This window comes from Quercus suber, unplaced genomic scaffold, assembly GCF_002906115.3.
Source record: "Quercus suber isolate HL8 unplaced genomic scaffold, Cork oak 2.0 scaffold_390, whole genome shotgun sequence".
Taxonomy (NCBI): Eukaryota; Viridiplantae; Streptophyta; class Magnoliopsida; order Fagales; family Fagaceae; genus Quercus; species Quercus suber.
This window is the reverse complement of record NW_027069842.1, coordinates 589,944-610,065: the sequence shown is the minus strand read 5'-3', so window position 1 is coordinate 610,065 and position 20,122 is coordinate 589,944. Positions and strand designations below refer to the sequence as shown.

General features: G+C 32.5%; 2 protein-coding genes across 3 annotated transcripts; both read right to left on the bottom strand.

Moving 5' to 3' along the window:
• Nucleotides 1-2,609: 2,609 nt before the first annotated feature.
• LOC111991491 (protein neprosin) lies at nt 2,610-11,866 on the bottom strand. Its single transcript, XM_065761000.1, has 6 exons — nt 11,851-11,866; nt 5,149-5,369; nt 4,383-4,547; nt 4,054-4,107; nt 3,826-3,972; nt 2,610-3,261 (listed from the first exon to the last, which is right to left on the bottom strand). Exons 1-6 carry the CDS (start codon nt 11,864-11,866, stop codon nt 2,884-2,886), a joined length of 981 nt encoding a protein of 326 aa, XP_065617072.1. The 3' UTR covers nt 2,610-2,883.
• Nucleotides 11,867-17,621: 5,755 nt separating this feature from the next.
• On the bottom strand, nt 17,622-19,564 carry LOC111991498 (plant UBX domain-containing protein 10). Of its 2 annotated transcripts, XM_024023271.2 has the most exons (4): nt 18,855-19,561; nt 18,377-18,550; nt 18,080-18,274; nt 17,622-18,000 (listed from the first exon to the last, which is right to left on the bottom strand). In XM_024023271.2, exons 1-4 carry the CDS (start codon nt 19,404-19,406, stop codon nt 17,773-17,775), a joined length of 1,149 nt encoding a protein of 382 aa, XP_023879039.1. In that variant the 5' UTR covers nt 19,407-19,561; the 3' UTR covers nt 17,622-17,772. The 2 variants fall into 2 exon arrangements, with proteins under 2 accessions (XP_023879039.1, XP_023879040.1); XM_024023272.2 differs by lacking the exon at nt 18,080-18,274 and having other exon boundaries at nt 18,855-19,564.
• Between the last annotated feature and the right edge of the window lie 558 nt (nt 19,565-20,122).

Below are 20,122 nucleotides of genomic sequence, written 5' to 3'. Positions count from 1 at the left end.
TTGGATATCAGGTATCCAAATTTATTTTAAACTAATATTTGGTGTTTATAGAGTGTGAACATTAGGAGTATGAGGCAATAATTTGACATCATATTATGCTTCTATCATGCAAAAGCTGCCCCTTGTTTTTTTATCAACTGAAGATTATTTGAGGATTGGCTAAGATACGTTTTAAGTGGTTATGACATTGACTTTTTAAGATTAGGACATCTGGCTCAAAGGGGAATGGCACTGAGTTTTTCTAAGAAACCGAAAAAGACAAATGACATTGAAAATTATATGTTTCCCAATTTGGTATTAATCAATTCTCAACTTCAAGTCAATATTTGATAGCACAAACTTGGTTCGAGGAAAATGCTTGTTTGTTGTTGTTGGTATTGGGTTCATTGTATTTCAATATCTCAAGTTTCTTTTAATAATTGTTGTGTTGTGCTTACTTATATGAATAATGTATTGTGCTTACTTAGATACACTACTTTAGTTAATTCATTGTTTGAAAGCTGGGATCCAAGTTAACGTAGAGATTATAATATTATGCAAAGGTTGTCCAATGTGTAAATCTGTCTGTTTCCTTCAGAATTTGCTTCTTTGATGCACCGCACATGCAAAGCCATATATAAATACCACTAGCACATTTGCATTGTCCTTCCTTTCAAAGAAAATAAATATTTGTGAAAGTGGTATGGGTTTTCTAAATGTCAATGACAATGGCAATTGTAGGTTTGGTAGGTTAACATATTGTAAATTTTATATATATGATTGGAATAGTTTTTTTTTTTTTTGGGGTTAACTTTTCTATACTCCAAAATATTCCTAACATGTATTTAATATTACTACCTAAAAAAATGAAGACAAATAAATTAAAAAAAAAACAGTAAGGTTAATATATTATATATATATATATATATATTTTTAATATCTTTTCCTGTTCTGTCCAAAGTGTCTGTGTCAGTATCCATGTCTTTGATGCTGAGAGACAGCTTCATGACAATAACCAAACATTCCTTCCATAAACATATGAACTGTTTTGCAACATACACTCTCTGGAATTTCTTACCTAAGCATTCATCAATCATCACTAGGTACTAGCCTTTAGTTTAGGTTACTGCTCTTAAATCTTAATCCTTTCCCTTTGGGCCTTGGCTCTCAGTCTCATGTGATACAATGGTGGCTTTGTGTTTACCTTATCATTTATAAAAAGAATCGCTGATCTTTCATAACAAACCATAATGAAAAATGCATTTGGATTCTATTTTACGGATTGAGATCTGCACTGTGCGCAATTGGCATATGAGATTGAAAGTTAAAAATTCAACTTTCTCCCCGTCCTAAGTATTGCATCAAATCTCAATCCTTATTATATTAGGGCAATGATTATCTCACACTCTCAATGTCCAGCTTCATACATACCAGACAACCATTTACAAGTATTGCATCGGATTTCAATTCTTATTATATTAGGGCAATAATTGTCTCACACTTTTAATGTCCACACTTCATTTCAAACAAGACAACCATTTACAAAGTTTGGATATCAGGTATCCACATTTATTTTGAACTAATATTTGGTGTTTATAGAGTGTGAACATTAGGAGTATGAGGCAATAATTTGACATCATATTATGCTTCTATCATGCAAAAGCTGCCCCTTGTTTTTTTATCAACTGAAGATTATTTGAGGATTGGCTAAGATATGTTTTAAGTGGTTATGACATTGACTTTTTAAGATTAGGACATCTGGCTCAAAGGGGAATGGCACTGAGTTTTTCTAAGAAACTGAAAGAGACAAATGACATTGAAAATTATATGTTTCCCAATTTGGTATTAATCAATTCTCAACTTCAAGTCAATATTTGATAGCACAAACTTGGTTCGAGGAAAATGCTTGTTTGTTGTTGTTGGTATTGGGTTCATTGTATTTCAATATCTCAAGTTTCTTTTAATAATTGTTGTGTTGTGCTTACTTATATGAATAATGTATTGTGCTTACTTAGATACACTACTTTAGTTAATTCATTGTTTGAAAGCTGGGATCCAAGTTAACGTAGAGATTATAATATTATGCAAAGGTTGTCCAATGTGTAAATCTGTCTGTTTCCTTCAGAATTTGCTTCTTTGATGCACCGCACATGCAAAGCCATATATAAATACCACTAGCACATTTGCATTGTCCTTCCTTTCGAAGAAAATAAATATTTGTGAAAGTGGTATGGGTTTTCTAAATGTCAATGACAATGCAATTGTAGGTTTGGTAGGTTAACATATTGTAAATTTTATATATATGATTGGAATAGTTTTTTTTTTTTTTTTTTTTTGGGTTAACTTTTCTATACTCCAAAATATTCCTAACATGTATTTAATATTACTACCTAAAAAAATGAAGACAAATAAATTAAAAAAAAAACAGTAAGGTTAATATATTATATATATATATATATATATTTTTAATAAAAAAAAAGTCCACACCTCATTTTTTTTCTTCTTTTAAAATAGCACACAAGGATGCCAATATTACTTAAGGCCTAAGGGTCTTGACAACGTGTTCCTGCCCGTAACATTGATTTATTTATTTATTTTTCCATATAATTCAAGGATTTGGAAGAAAAAGGTGAAGAACTGAGAACATCACACAACTCAATTGTTATTGATAATATGTATTTCCACAAATTTACATACTCCCAAAGGTGGGATGAATAATGGGTAACTCGTTAGTAAAAATGGAATTTTGTGGGAAAATTTTTATGACACCCAAACCATGTTAAGGCTAAGATGCAATCTAAAAACTCATATTTGAAAAAAAAACAAAATAAAATAAAATAAAATAAAATAGAGAAAAAAATATATAGGCTACTCTCTATATCCTGTGCTTTTCTTTTTCTTTCTTCATGGACATTTCACATTCCTTCCAGGACCTCCATAATAAAAGTAAGTTCCCCAAACATTATTTCTCCCTTGTTTTATATCATAACAATTTGGATGATCAGCCAAGAGATGAAGATTTGTTAGAGGAAGCAAGTTATTATCCCAATCAACAACTTGCAAATTTCTGAAATAAGAAGCTTTTCTAAATCCTTCTTCGGCAAAATGGCCACTACCCATTTGAGTAGCTGTGTGATAACCTGATGATCTAGAATTTACAATCTCTCCTCCAAATTGTACCATGCTAGCATGAGTTCTTAAGTGACTAAACAAGAATGCTGGCCAATAACCAACCAGTAGTCCTGATCCAAATTCCAACCACCAATGTCCATGCTTTGGGTCCTACACACAAAAAAAATTTATGTTCTAGCGACTTTTTTGGCTAAACTTTGGATGTACATTGCTTAAGTCTACCTTATTTCTCATTATGTCTTTGACTGCATAAAGGCAAACACAATGAATTTCCCTAACATGCGTCCAATTATCTTATTATACAGTCTTAATGACAAATGAAGGGAAAGAAATCACGACCATTAATGTAAGAATAAACATTAGGGAAAATGCAAAAAAGAAAAGTATGCTTTTAATTCTTCAATTTATAATAGATGGTGGGAGTCAACCCAATCTTTGAAAAAATAATTAAAAAAATAAAAAAGTTAGTGCTTTATTAAAGAAGAAAAGCTCATGCATCAGGAAGCCTTTTTTAAAAGGAAAAGAAGAGAATCTTACATTTTAATAATAAAAAAATCAGAAAGAATTTTGTCAAGAAAGGTATTTTGCCTCTAAGTTCTTTAATGCCACCTAATGAATGATTATGCAATGTTGAACCGAATGTTTTTTGAAGGATTTTGTTCAAAGGAGACACTATGTAACATTATTTGTCAACTGATTGAAGCTAAGGCTTACCTTCCAAACCATTAAGCCAATATCAAACTGTCTACCATTGTAGTAAGACTTTGGAGAGATTGCTGCTCCAATAGCAACCCTGTTGTTGGTTTGGACAAAGCCTGAGCACAGTAAATTGTAGCATCCAGTTGCTTGATATGCATCAGTCTGTGATTGTATTGAAAAAATGTCAGCACTAGTTATTATGGTTCTAATATTTAAGAGAAAAAGAGAGTAGATAATACTTACTGTCCAATAAGTGAAGAACCTAGGATTCTTGTCACCATACAGATCTGGGCTAACCTGGAGAAATATGATCACAATATCTTATTAAACTCTATAAAAACCTTTGTAATAATACCCAGGAGTAGTTGAACAGCTTCCAAAAACTAATCCAAATGATGAAAATCTTTGTTGTCAACAATTGAATAAACTAAACTCTGTACCATAGTAATGACAACTAAATATATTCAAATGATACATGTGTAGTTATTTGGAAGTTTAATTAGTATTACTAGAGAAAGTTCAATGGGTTGTTCGTTAAGAAAATGCATAGCATCACACAATGATAGACTTGCCTGCCAACCAGCTTCAATGGTATTCAGATCATGGCCAAATGAACCAGAAATGATCCAAATTTGTGACAAGCTGAATTCATATTGATCAGTTACTTGAGGTGCCCACACGTTTATGCCGGCCTTTGCTCCATAATATTGATCTCCATTTACAAATAGAACTGCATGCTGCAATATGAAATTATCAATGCTTAGATACTGAAATATACAGATGTGAAACATAAAGTAAAGTTTGTCCAGGTTGAGAAGAATATGGTACATTATGAGTCATTTTATTAATATGCAACTTTGACTTTAACTAATTTGGATATTAGCACAGAAGAATTAGAAAAAACTAGTAAAATACTTCTTGAGCAAGCAGTAGCATACCCATTATCCAAATTACATTCATAACATATGAATTCAATATTACCTAATACAGAGTACTCTGTAACTCAAAGCCAATTTTTACAATTAAGGTCTTATCTTTGCCTGCTCCCTATTTTCCAAAACACTCTAAATGATCGAGGTAAAATGGAAAAAAGGAAACTTGGCTTTTTGTGTGAAACTAGCCTTATTGGTGGAAGGATTCTAGGAATGAGAAAAAAAAAAAATGAAAATAACACATAACCTTTCGAATGATGGAAACAAAAATCAAATCTGGAAAAAAAAATTGCATAAGCTTTAATAAGATATCACTTGCAAGAAAACAGATTTCCAGAATTCGGTTTTCATTTCCATTTACCAAATTTTCTTATTTCTAAACTTGAAAATGCCTTAGAATACTAACCTCATGACCACTTCCTGAAGAGTCTCTCCTCACATGTCTTACTGGTTTTCTTCCATATCTGTCAATGGAAATTGCTCTTAGAACATCATTTTCTGTAGTTCTTCTAATTGGAACAGTACCCTCTGGACATGATTCACCAGATTCTGCCCATAGCTGAAAGCTCTTTGCCACTGTATCTGTTGTGTTAAGGCCTTTTGGTCTCTCTGGTGGATCCTGTAGAACTGAAGACTTTTATTATCTCACNAAAGTACTCTTAATAGTTGTACTAGAAGTACTTTATAATGCCATTTATTTAAAGAAAAGCAAAGGTTAGCCAAATGAAAGAAAAGCAAAGGTTAGCCAAACAAAAATAATCGGATAGGTGACAAATTTTAACTTTTGCAATTTTATTTTAATTATTATTATTTTATAACAATTCATGTATAGAAATTTAATTCTTAGATTTTGCTAATAATTGTTTATTTGATAATATGTTTTGAGTGGCCGAAATTATAATTTCTACAAAGAAAATAACCTTAATAGATTATCAAAAACAAAATTTTATCCTAATATTGGTTCAATTAATCATTGTTATATAAGTTTTATTAATTTTTTTTTAGTGTATGTTTTTTTGGTGTTTTGGATTGATCCTATATTACATTTATGATTGTTCTTATAATAAATAAAAATATAATTACGAAATACATTACTCATTATTAGATTAGTTTAAATTGTAATTTTTTTTTTTAATAAAACCACCATAAAAATAATTATCACGCGCAACGCGCGGGTTCGCGGCTAGTAATAATAATTTTGGTTTAGAAATGGTAAAAGCATACACCAATACAAATAAATGAGATGGAAGTCAAGCTAACATAATCAGTTATACATTTTCTTTTATCAAGCACAAAAAACAAAACCAATGTTCTTTGATAGTTGACACAATTATGACATCCATTTTTTTATTTTACCTTGGCCGCAATGCATGCTTCATAGATTCCAAAAGTCTAGCTAACATGCTTAACAGATTTTCAAGAGGCATATAATATTTTCTACTCCAAAGAGGGGTCATAAAATCATTGTAATAATTCCACAAGGAAATAATAATGCAGTAGGACCATAGTGCCTTTATTTGATCAGTGGGGCTTGCTAGCTAGATGTTATGAATGTCAGGATCATCGGTACACGATGTCAATGCAGTCGAAGACCACCGTGCCGACATCTATCTAAGCCATTAAAGTCTTTGGTACCATTGGAATGACTAATGAAATTGAGAGATATTATTTATATTATTAGAAAATAGTGAAAATAGTGAATTCAATTTACAATCTTAGCGTGATGGTTATTCTACACGTATAAGTTTATGTGCAATGAGTGTATTCTTGGCGTGATAATCACTCCACAAGTATAAGTTCTTGTAGGATGGGAGGGAAGACTTGAGATTCAAGTTTCCAAAAGGGAGCTTCATACACATATACTCTTAGATTAGGCTAAAGTTGAATTTCTATCTCAAATTAAAAAAAAAAAAAGTAAATCTAATTATTTTATTAATATTCTAACATTTCTCCTCACCTGGGATCCAACTCTTTTTTTTTTTTTGGATTTGATTTGATTTGAAGTGATTTTCCATGTTCCACGATTTTGCTTTTCTATTGAGGCAAAAAATTTCATGATATTTTTCATCATCGTTGCGATAGCATATTGTAATTAGTGTAAAATAAAAAATAATGTTGATAATAGACTCGTGAAAATGACATCACACCAATTAGAAGGCATTCTCTCTAGTGTCTCTAACACTGCTTATTACTTTTTAGATGTCCATGAGTTTATGGTGCATTCTTTTTTGAATTTTTTGAGGTTCATGTCAGTCATAACTCAAGCTTTTAAGATGTTCAACCAGAATTCTGAAGAGAAAGAGAAGAAGATATATTAAAAAGGCATTTGTTTGTCGGGGTAAAACAGGGCCCCTACATTCAGTTTTCACTCAAGGAAATTCAACACACACATCAGTACTTCCGGTTCCAATAGAAGGTGCAACCGTGCAAGTTAAAAGCAGTACATTTAATCAAAATTGAAATACCAAATTGGCCAGGATCATGAAGAAGTGTATGATCAAATTTTCATATAAAAATTTTGTAACTATGCTTTTTGAAAGCCGGCAAAAATCATGTAGCAAAACACTCAAATTTCTAATGTATTTAGCAAAATATCAATGTTTTTGGAACTTGGCATTAGCATAAAAAAAATTTAAGTGGAACTCGATATTGCTAATATTGAGTTCTGCTAAAATAATACACATAGAACTTAATTTTGAAGATATTGATCAGTTTCACACAGAAATTAAGTTTTAAAATAGAAGTATTTTGCTAAATACTTTAGTAAGATGAGTGTTTGCAGAATACTTTAAAATTTAAGCCATTTTTTCCTTTTGAAAGTTACCATATTCCCATGTAGAAACCTACAAGCTACTAGTAGTAATTCTTTTTGAACATGGCCTGGCATTAATATAATGTGGCATATAGCACAAAGGTATGGGCCCTCAACCTGGTCACTCTTTTTTCTGGGGCTCTGAGCAATGATGCTTGCCACTTCAAAATGCTCCTTTTCTCATACCATTCTTTAATTCTCTCTTCTTTTCACAGAGACCCACTCACTCTCTCAACTACCTATTCGGCAAAAATAAAAGAGTACTGTTGCAGAATAATATTGGTCCACTGTCTCTAAAAACCAACTGTCATGCAACCACAATGTATAAGGTTCTTTAATTTTTGGAACCATAGTATGATACATATTCATACCCCTTTGTAAAGTTTGGTTTGAGTCTGAGAGAGAATAGATTCCAAACCCCACAAACCTTGAAGAATGTATATTTTCCATGTCTTCCTAGATTTTATCCTCTTGAAGTTTGTGTTAATTAGTTATAGAATATAAAGCATAAAGAAAAAAATTAATGTAGTTTAAGGGCAGTGTGTACGTACATAAAAATATGTTACTGTTTGGAAAAGGCTGCCATTGCCATGCTTTATAAAAGGTTACGTAGCAACCAAGCAAATATATATATATATATATATATATAGAAATAGCAAAGTTCTGCTACTAGACAGGAATCGTATGAGTAAACTATAAACAGCTAAGTTATTTAGGTGAGATTTTATTCTCATAGCTAGCTCTTGAAGTAATTCTTCTTGATCATTCTCATGTATGGGAACCAATTTTTTTACTTTCACTTTATATTATTCTTATCGATGTTTGCAAATTCGATGTCTAAAATAGTAGAGCCATGTCCCTAAGGAGATTCCATTGCGGTAGGAGTGATCATGCAGGTCATCATCCCAAAAGAATGTGAAAATTAGCAATAATGAAATCATAATTATCCAATGGTTACCAAAAAAGTGAATACAATTAGCTACTATTATACCACTACAAAAAACTGGTTTTATAGCAGTTTCTTTTAAGCAGTTTTGAAAATCACTACTATAAGAGACTTAATACAGCGCTTTTAAGAACTGTCACATCTATTATGGCAGTTTAAAGTTGGGGCTGTGAATTTAAAGCTGGAACTATCACAGTTAAGGGTTTTTGATCCGCTCAAAATGAAAAGCACATGGACTTAACCGGAACATAGCATAAACTGCAATATGAATTCAGTTCAATTGAAAAGTTAGTCAGATTTTAGTGATCTTTTGGACCTGGAAAGAAATGTTAGTAAGTTCACCTAAATTCTAATCTGAAATCATTTTATCTTCACAAGATAAGCCAGAAATGGTCAAAATTGCAATGCCATTATGGACCTATGGTACAAGCACGCCACACAAGTAGCTGGTACCAACATGCTTGTTAGCCAAGCATACATGAGTGCATTACCACTACACCTTAGTGCCCATAGTGAAGATAGACTAAGATGGTGATAGATCATCTACTTTGTATGCAGAGAGTGCCATAGTGGATACCATGTGTTGTTATCTTTCTGATACGTATATAAAAATTTAACTCTATTCTACCAAGAAAAGCTGAAAACTTAAGTGCCCCACTTGAAAATCTTGAAGACTCAAAGCTAACTAGCTATAATGAACTTAAATTGGTATAGTATGTATCACATGGGTACCAACATTGCTAGCAAAAGTTATTGCTAACAAGGTATTTGTTTAATTGTATATAGCTACTTTACTCTTACACTATGGTTGTGGAGGTTGATCAATAGGGACCTAAGGCAATAATGATGCTGGTCGAAAAATTGACCTTTGGGAGACTTCTTGGAAGTATATTGTTGTGGTGATGATATAAGACATTGGTCACGCTTCATTATTTTGCGGTCCCAAAAGTTGTGTCTTAAGGTACGTAGTGTGTGATTGTCTTCTTGTAGATAATTTTTGACCATTGGAAGCTTGCAACATGGTCATATTATACGTAACGTACGAGTGTCACCATGTCTAGAGAAATGGTAAAGCAACTTGCTGTGGTGTTTTGCAAAACGGTGCGGACAAGGAAAGGCACTACTTCCTTTTGTTTTTGCTTTGTTTCGTTTTGTTTTATTTTGTTTGTAACTTAATGCAAAAAGCGATGGTTTAGGTGTGTTTTATTTTGTTTGTAACCTATTAAATAACAAATAGCGATGGATTAGGTGTTGAGTACTCGACTGTCGTATGATAATGATATCAACTATTTGTTTTTTTTTTTTTTAAATTAAAAGTGAAGTAAAGTATAGTTATCTTTTAAAAAGAGTGAGGTTTAAAAAAAAAATACATAATCAAAGTAAATTAAAGATTAAATGAAAAAACTCATGATTAGGGCTGTCCACAAGTTGGATTGAATTGGTTTTAGGCTTAACCTGCACCCGGCCTGACCTAATCAGGCAGGGCTTGTCTCAACCACCGTTGACCTAAGAGGTTGATCTAATCGAGTAGATCGGGCCTTCAATGAGTGGTGGCTGGTTTGGTCAGCATCGTAGATATGAAAATTGCGAAAATTTGAAGATTGAATGGCAAAAATCTGGTAAGATTTCGCCAAATCCAATGAAAATCTGATGAGATTTCACCATATCTAGTAGAAATCTCACAAGATCTGGTGAGATCAAACTAAATCCGATAGAAATCTCACTGAATCTGGAAATTTTCACCGAAAAATCTTAAACTAGTAAGTCGGTTCAAGTTTTTTTGAGTTTTGGGGGAGCACACCATCAACTGACTTGCCCACTGGAGTAGTCAAGTCAAACGGTAGTCGGCTCGGATCCCGTTGAATTTATCGGGTGGGTCAAGTCTTTGGGTGGTTTGAACAACCCTATTTGTGACTAGTGAACATGAATTGATTGCTTTCATAATGGCTCGTCATTTGGTGAAAGACCAAAAATATAGTCTCACAACCTTAAGTGAGGCCTGAAATTTGCAGGAACTATGTCTCACTCAGAAGTTGCCGCTTTGGTTTTGATTTGAACTCTAATTTATAATGAAAAGAAACAAAACCCAGTTTTTGCTTCACATTACAAGTCACAAGCAATTGCTATATATCAATATCAGTAACTTGTGCCCAACAAAATACATTGCTATCGTGAGCGAGAAACTGACCAGGAGATTGGTTGCGCTATTTAAATTTGGGTTGTATTATTTCTACAATTGTAAGTGGCGGAGCCATATGGGAAAAATTAATACTTTATTTTAGTTTTTATATTTTAAAAATTTTTCCTATTAGTTTAATTCACACCCTTCTAACAAATTAAATCATGAATTTCTCATTTTTATAAGAGACATCATTGGGTCACAAAGGCCATGGCTCCCCTTAAAATTTTAGGAAAAAATTACACAGATATACATATATAGGTTTGAAATTTTTTGTCTAAAAAAAATAATCTAGTCTCCTCAAAATTGAAATCCAGTTTCAATCCAAAAAATAAAATCCAGGCCCCCAAAATTAAAATGGGCCCAAAGAGCCACAAAAAAAAAAAAAAAAAAATCACATAGCCCATAGCAGTAGATGGTTCCAGTTTCAATCCAAAAAATAAAATCCAGGCCCCCAAAATTAAAATGGGCCCAAAGAGCCAAAAAAAAAAAAAAAAAAAAATCACATAGCCCATAGCAGTAGATGGTGGCCCATTCCAAAAACAAAACAAAAATCTTCTTTATTAACCAATTTCTAAAATTTCCTAAGGAACAAAAATTCCTAAGCTTTCAACTAATTGCAAGAATTAAATTCCGTAAGAAAGAAGTAAAGAAATAAAGTAGTCCTATAGAAATAATACAAGAAGAAGATGATATAGAAAGACAAGAGAGCAATAATGAAAAAGATGGCCTAATAATGGAAGGAACAACACGTATAGAAAACAAAAGAAAAAAATCCTAGTGTTATAGAAACTATACAAAAGAAGAACCTATACATAATTGATGAAGACAAAGAAAAAGGAATGATAAGAAAATGTATAGTAAAAGAGATGTTAGAAAAAATTGAAAAGCTAAATGACACCATTGTAAAGATAGAACCTATACGTAAGAAATGAGATATACAAAGGAGTCTTTGGTACAAACACCCGTAAAGGTAGCTCACCTCATCAACCATGAGCACCACACTTGGAAAACCTCACTAGTGCTCGACATCTTCAACCCCAGTTCAACACATGCCATTCTATCCATCCCTTCACCATTAAGGCCTAGACTTGATAAGCTCACTTGGATCCCTGACTCCAAAGGTTGCTTCACGGTAAAATTCTTATACAAAGAACTAATCCAAACCTACCTGCGTAGGTTCCCATTGATGTGAATTGGTCCAAAATTTGGAAAATCAGAGGCCTGGAAAGATTAAAAATGTTCTTGTGGAGAGTAGCTGTTAATACTCTTCCCACGAAGGAAAACCTTATGTGTCGTATGGACATTCCAAACCCGTGTTATATCCTCTGTAACCAAGAGGTAGAATTTGCTATTCATTTGTTCTCGAGATGCTAAGTAGTAAAAGCCCTCTGGTTTGCGGCTTGCTAGGGTTTCAGACCAGATGATATCCTTTTATCTAGCTCCAGTGATATTATAAAGGTCATCCTAGACACCCCCCCCCCCCCAGCCCTATGCCAATCGCAAGACCTTTGGCGAGTTACACTCAACATGGCTGTGATATTATAAAGGTCATCCTAGACACACCCCCCCCCCCCCCTAGCCCTATGCCAATCGCAAGACCTTTGGCGAGTTACACTCAACATGGCACTCACATTGGAAGGAATTTGGCATACCTGGAATGATGTGCTTCATCCTAAAGGCCTTGTTGATCTTCATGCAACCTGTTTAAGGATCAATGCAAAATTCATGGAGTGCTCTCAGGTTCTATCTCCTTACGTGGTTCCTTCACCAAGTAAGACCATTGCCAAGTGGATGCCTTCACCTGTGGGCACCATCAAGTTTAATGGCGATGCAGCCATTTCCCAATCAAAGGTAGCCTTAGCAGCTATTGCTAGAAACGAGCATGGGGCTGTGATTAAGGTCTGGGCAAAAAGCATACCTCCTTATTCCCTGTTCTTGCTAAAACTGAAGCAATCCTTTGGGCATTGCAACTAGCTTATGGTGAAAATTGGAGGCACATTACTGTGGAAAGCAATTCTAAAATCAGCATCGATGCCATCTTGGATGGTTCAGACAACCCCGTTTAGGCTATCTCTACTAAGGTCTTCAACATCAGACTATTAGCTAAGTCTTTTCTCTCCTATCTTTTTCTTTGGATTAATAGAAGTGGAAATGCTGCTGCCCATGTGACAGCAAAGTACGCACTAGATTGTTTAGGATTTCTTACTTTTGTACTAGGCAATCTTCCAGCTAGTTTGGCTACTGTTTGTGAGGAAGATGCCTGTTAGTTCCTTTGAGTTATATATTGAAGTTTACCACCAAAAAAAAAAAAAAAAACAAATGAGTACTCTAGTAGAACTAGTCAACAAAGGATGGACAAATAATAGTCCTAAAAAAAATGATAGTTTAAAGGAAAAAATTGATTAAAGACTAAAATCAATTGAAAGATCTATGATATATACCCAAAATAATAGTTTAGCAGAATTAACTAAAAAAATAGAAATTTTAAATTCATCTTTAGATATAGACAGAAAAAGAGACATAACAGTTTTAAATACTATTGAGTCATTAGATAATGAGAAAAATAGCATACACAAAAATACTATTTGTTATAAATGTAAACAATATGGACATATTAAGAAACAATGTGATAGATATAATATAACTGTTAAGCAAATCAGTAAATTAAAGTTTGAGAAATATGTAATAAATGAATTAATGGAAATGTTTGATGTTAAGCAAAAAGAGATAGACCAAGTAACGAAAAAGGAAGAACCAAAATCCATCAACCCACTCAAAGTCAATAAAAGAAAAAGGAAACAAAAAGGCATTATAATGAAATTGATAGATAGTCTATCTAATCACCTAAAAGATAAAAAAGACTATTTACTAAAATTGAAAGATTTTATAGGCATACCTCTTGCTTGTATTAAGTGTAAGAAATATGGACAACATGTTACAGAATGTGAAAAAGGAGAAAAAGCTAAGAAATAAAAAGAGGACAAAGTTTAGCTACAACATCGATTGTAACATTAGGCTACAAACTCACTTAATATCTCTTTATTGGAGGTGAATTTTGACAAATCCACCATTAGATTGCATCTTCTTCTTATATCCTCCATGTTTGCAAAATTTCAGTAAAATTAAAGATCAATAGCTATGTCATCAATAAATTTTTAAATTACAAGTTTTTGTAATTTAAAATTATGCATAAAATATAATATTATAGATTATATAGTAAATGATATACGATTGACACAAAAATTGACATATGCATTAAGAGCGTAAAGAACATGTAATTCAACGGTTAGATTTTCAAAATATGCAGTAATATTTATTTTATTAAGTGAGTTTATAGCCTAAGGTTACAACTAATTTTGTAGCTAAACTTTGTCCATAAAAAGATAAGAAAGAAAAGACAAAAATGAAACAAGATGGAACGAACATAAAACCAGTAACTCTACAAGACTTAATGATAGAAACAAAATTAGTAAAATAAGAAATTAGAGAAATTAAAGAAGATAATTTCATAAACATAGATGAACAAAATATTACAGAAAAAATAAATTTAAAAGAATTTTTTAAATACAGAATTTCTTTAAATTTTGTAAGTGCACATTTGGACTGGTTTTTTTTAATTGAAAGCTTAATTTACTGAAAGTTAGAATAAGTACAATGGTACATTTCGACCTTTAAAAATGAAGTACATAAGCAAATAAGCTTTGAAAATAATAATAATAATAATAATAATAATAATAATAAATGCTGTGAAACCTATTCTCAGATTAAGTTTTGTATTATCTATAGGCACATGAATTTGGGATAAGCAAGATTTATTGATAAGACAACACAAATCTTGAAAAAATATAACCTAATCATTACAGATAATGTAGTTCAACTTTTGAACTTTAAAAAGTTGACAAATAATTATAAATTGTTTTTAATGAATAGGTCCAAGTGGTAAATAAACTACTAACTTGTTCAAAGATTACTACTACTTATGAAAATTACAGTATTTGATTAATGCTTTCACCCCTAAAATATAAAATTGATTTCACCCTCTCATACTTTGTAATCCTAATTCAATCTTATGGATTTTAGTTAGTTCAATTGGTAAAAACTTTGATAGTTAAATAAGAAATTTAGAGTTTAATCTCCACTTACACTAAAAATCGACTGGTGTCTTAGTTTGATAATAAAAAACATAATCAAGAAGCGGACACTATAGTCTGAAATTCTATAAATAAATAAAAAAAGTTATAATTTCTTTAGGAGCAATGATTATTCCCATTAGAGTAATAAAATAAATAAATAATAAGGACTAAGGAGATAAGCAAAGGCTTTTTTTAGAAGAAGCTTGTTGGAAAACTGCCTCAACCGTCTACGGGCTTGAAATCAATTGAAAGATATAGTACAACCCATTCGCATTTTGATAACTCCATGTAGGCCCAGGTGTGATTTTCTAAGCCCATTGCATCTAAACTTTTTGCTTATGCTTTTGTTAAGTGGTAATAGTAACGAAAGAAAATGGGTTGTACTATATCTTGTTCTAGCTATCCACTAAATAAAAGAAAATAAGTTAAAAGTAATTCTATTTTTGTATTTGGGACTAACTTATAAGCTACTCTTTTGCTATTTAACTTTTATGTATAACTTTTTAATTTTTTTTTAAAGTACAAGTATACTTTAGCACACTTTCATCAAATTTTTTTTAACAAAATGCTAAATAAATTATTCTCAAATGGAATAATGAACTTCAGCTGTCATCTAATTACATTATTGGTTATTTAAAGACTCTAAAAAACATTTTTTTAAAAAGTAAAAACATCCTTAAATGTACAAATCTACCCATTATTTAGTTGTTATTATTATTACTATTTATATACATATGATAGAATTTTAACTTGTAACGTTTACTTCATAATGATTGTTTTTTATTATCACGCCAAAACACATTTTTAGTTGTTTTTATTTACATTATTTTTGTTAGTTGGGGAGTCTTTATGAATTTTCATTTATTGCCTAATTTAGAGTTTAGAATTAAGGGTGCTAACCTTTTTTTTCTTTTTCTTTTTAAGAAACAAACACACTCACATACAAGGGGGAGGGAAAGAGTTTTAACATAAATATACACCACAAACTCCACTTAAAAGTTATGGTAATTTTTAAGGAAGGACATAGTAAGTTATACTATATACAACACACTCTCTTAAACAATATGGGACAATTATTATTATTATTTTTTTTAAGAAATAAACACACTTACACACACAAGAGAGAGGGAAAGGGGTTAAGGGTGCTAACCTTATATTGCAATGTACGCACTATTTCCACAATCTATCTACTATCAGTAAGGCAATTTTTTTTTATTAAAAAAAAAAGAAAAATCTCATTTTCCGCCTTCTAGCTGTTGTTTTGTTTATTTATTTGTCATATATGAGTAAATTTAAATTGTCAATTTTTACTTATAACGATAGAATTCTAGACCTCAATTATTAGTAGAATAAGAATTGAGGAACTATGGACCTTGGTGAAGAAAATTGGTGACACGAATATATCATTTCTCTTTGATTGCTCTGGAAGTGTCCAAAAGAAGAATAAATTTAGATTCTTACATCAACTTGAATTTCAATTTTCTCATTTGATTCTCATGTCTACTCCAAATTGTAAATTAGATGCATAATTAGAATAAGGTGAACTGATAGAAGAGAATCAAAATGATAAAAACATTTTGCTTTTTAATTTTTATATACATCTTTTTAAAACTTTTTTTTTTTTTTTTTACTTTTCCAAAATACACATATACTTTAGCATATTTTTAGCAATAAGCTAAATAAGCTATGACATATATATAAACTCATCTTTTTCTTTTATTCTTTCCATAAGTGAAGAAATCTTCAAGTAATAAACCACAACACTATAGCTATCACTTTCTAAATATTCTGCTTTTTTCTACTTTTCATATTCTTTGTTCCCCGTTTGGAATGTGGGATTTGATCATTTGAAGAAAGATACAAAATCCAACTGTTGCAGTTATAAGCAACAAAAATATAGAATCCTATATTCACCCACTAGTTCTCTTCAATAAAGAGAGCATATTTTTCTGGAAGAGATTTAGTCTATGAAATCAAGGTCACTGCATTATCATAACCTAATCAGCCTGCATGCCCTTTGTTACATTAAAAATTTCCGAATCTCTTTATTTTAAGTGAGTGGACGGACGGTAGTTAGGTAGAAATTAGAAGAAACAATATAATAAATAGTAACACCAGCCTATCAAATATGTTGAATGAGGTGTATCAAACATGTTTTGATATAATGAAAATTATTGATATGTTATGCATAAAAATAATACTAATTACCCACCTGGGGTGTGACTAATTTCCATTATGATGGTAATAAATACACTATAAAGCAAGAATTTTCCTTCAATTGGAGGTTGAGGAAGATATTTGAAGAAAAGAATCCACTTTCTTGATCTCGAATATAATTTTTTCAAGATAGTAAGTAAAGAAATCTGCACTATTTCATTGGATAATATGGTCGGGATAATGTTTTATAAAGCGGAGGTCATTGGTATAAATCTTTTCATCACCTTTGGATCAAACTCACTCATCAAAAGGAGGGAGGGAAACCACTATTTCTTTTTCTAAACCAATTGAGAATTTCAATTTAGTTGAGATGTTTAGAAGGCCTGTTTAATAGCAGATTACCAACGAGCAGGTGGATTATTGTTGCAACCTAACCATAAGTATGAGTACTTTTTTGAGAAAGCTACAAATATATGTCACTTGGGACGTCATTGACTCATTGTGGGCGAGCTGTTTTTATAAGTGAACTCTTTGATCATGGCTGTGATCAGCAATTCAGCATTTATTTGACTAAGCCTGATCTGTGTTTCAGCATGAATTAATGTCCAAATGCTCCATAGTACAGATGGTACATCAATGACGGGACAAGTGAAGAAATTAAAGCACATTGTATAATAAATAAAAAGATACACTTATTTTCTTTTTCTGAATAAAAAAAGAAAGATACATTGGATATGTTTCTGAAATTTTCATACATTTGAATATGTGGGCGTGTATGCGCATGTGTCCAATGACTAATGTTACATAGCCTCCAAGAACAGGCTTGCTCTAGGATGGAGGCCACTGTCTTTGAGAGTCATTCCCATCTGATCAACACCATAGACTTTTCTAGGGAAGCTTGATATCAATCTGTAGTTTCCAATACCAGGGAGGCCTAATGAATCTATGTATCTGTATATTGACTGGACCTTGTCTGTGCTTGCGAAGCTTTGCTCTCTTCTTTCACCATTTGGAAACCTTATCAAAATCTGAAATATGAAAACAATGATTTAACACAATAAATACTTTTAATCTCACATAAATTATTTTGGTAGCACAAATACTTACCTGGGTAGCTTGAGGATTCGTTCCCCTATTTGCTACTTCTTTGTATTGAGTTTCTTTGTTAATGGCACCCTCTTTGACTTGAACATACTGTTTTTGACTGTTCCTAAGCTTATCATAATTTGGTTTATTAGAAGGAGCTTCTACTGGTTTCTGAACTCTCTCTCCTGAAAGCGAGTTCTTGAATCTTTCCTTTTCCTAAGATGGGCAATAATGTTATTGGTTCATTGTCAATTTGCAGACTAATAGTTGAACTGGACCTAAAGCATGTAATATCATATAGGCACACAAATCACACACCTTGTCTATCTGAAGAGATGCAAGATATGCTGCATCTTGTTCTTCTCTGAGGCGACGATCCGCTCTTATCTTTTCTTCCTGCTTGGCCCTTGCACTTCCAAAAGCCAACCCTTTCTCCTCCATTGTCCTCTGCAGAATCTCCACCAGTTCAGCAGGGGAAATTGGCCCTTCCATCTATACATGGACAGAACAGGAACAAAACAATAAGTTCAAGCATCGTCATTGTTACTATTAGGAGCAGCTAATGGGACACAACGGTGTGTGTGCCACATAGTCAATGTTAGCACTAAGCTAACAAGTAAATCGCATCACATTAGACCATACACGCATAAAATTTATTACAATTTGATTATTGTAGCCATTTAATCTTTTTATCTTTCTTATTACAACGACTACTGCTTTAATATAGAGGAAAAGGAAAGTGAGCATGCCCAACAAAAGCTCTAAATTTTATTCTAGAAATGAATACCAAACCAACCTGTTGCAGCACTGCTATGCTATCAGCAGGGGCAGGAGCTATCACAGCACAGAATGGGAAACTGGCAGGCCTCAATATTGTAGCCATTTGCAAGCCTTCTTCTCTATTAGCCAGTGCTCCCCAGCAAACAAAATTAGCATCAAGAAACTGTACCACCAGTTCTGAACACAAAGTGTCCCTACAGAAAGAGGGAGTGAAAGGGTGCTCTGGTGCATGAAGGTACACGAACATAAACTTTTGATCATCCTCTGCTATCTTCAGGGCTTCCATGAACTGACAAGCATAGAAAAATGGATGGTTGGAACCGTATTGATCCTCAAAACTGGTTAGAAATGCCCACTCTTCTGGAACAGTAGTACTAATATTCTCCTCTGGATGTTGCAGTTGATAGTTTGAAGGTACATGTTGATTTCTTCTTCCTCCTATTCCCATGAGGTCTCTACCATGACCCATTGCTCTTGAAAATCCACCTATAATGTTCCTTGGAAGGCTTACCATTCTGCGTACAAGTGCATTGCCTGCTCTCCTATTGTCTCTCAAAATCGATGACATTGCTCTCTATTTAGTACTCACACACACACTATACTACCACAAAGATCGATGACCACTAATTGAGAAAGCAAAAGAAAAAAAGGGTGTTATAGACTCATAGTACGCGCAGCTTTGCTTTGAAGAGTGGTGGTGTACTGAGGCCATATTGTTGGGACTTTTTAAGGCAGAAAAGTGATGCATGGTGACAAAAAAAATTATTCGGCATGGCAAATAATTTTCATTTTCTTAGGTAACTTTTAAATAAAGAGAGACACATGGCATTAAAAAAATACCAAGATGCCTCTTCTTTTTGGCTTCTACAGAGTTGAAAGAGGATGCTTTACTTGTGAACGAATCCACCGTTAATATTGGAAGAGATTCTGAGATTCATGTAGTTGTTGAATCCTCCGTTGATAGGTTGATTGGTTAAAATTAAACTCATCTTTGGCCCACACTTATTTCACTACACAGGTTGGGACTCTAGGCTCATTTTTCTCTTTGTTACATGGGTTGGACTTCAAGGCCCACAAAAACAAGTCTAGCCCACTGATTCTATTAAGCCACATCAGGTGTCCTAACTCCTAACTCTAATTGCATTTGGCATTAATTAAAAAGTCAGTCTTTTTTACTATTTATCTTATTTTTGTTATTATTCATGAATCCTATTATATTTTTTGATATTATTCAAGACCTCAATATACTATTTCAGCTATCTTTTAGTTTTATTTATAGTATTT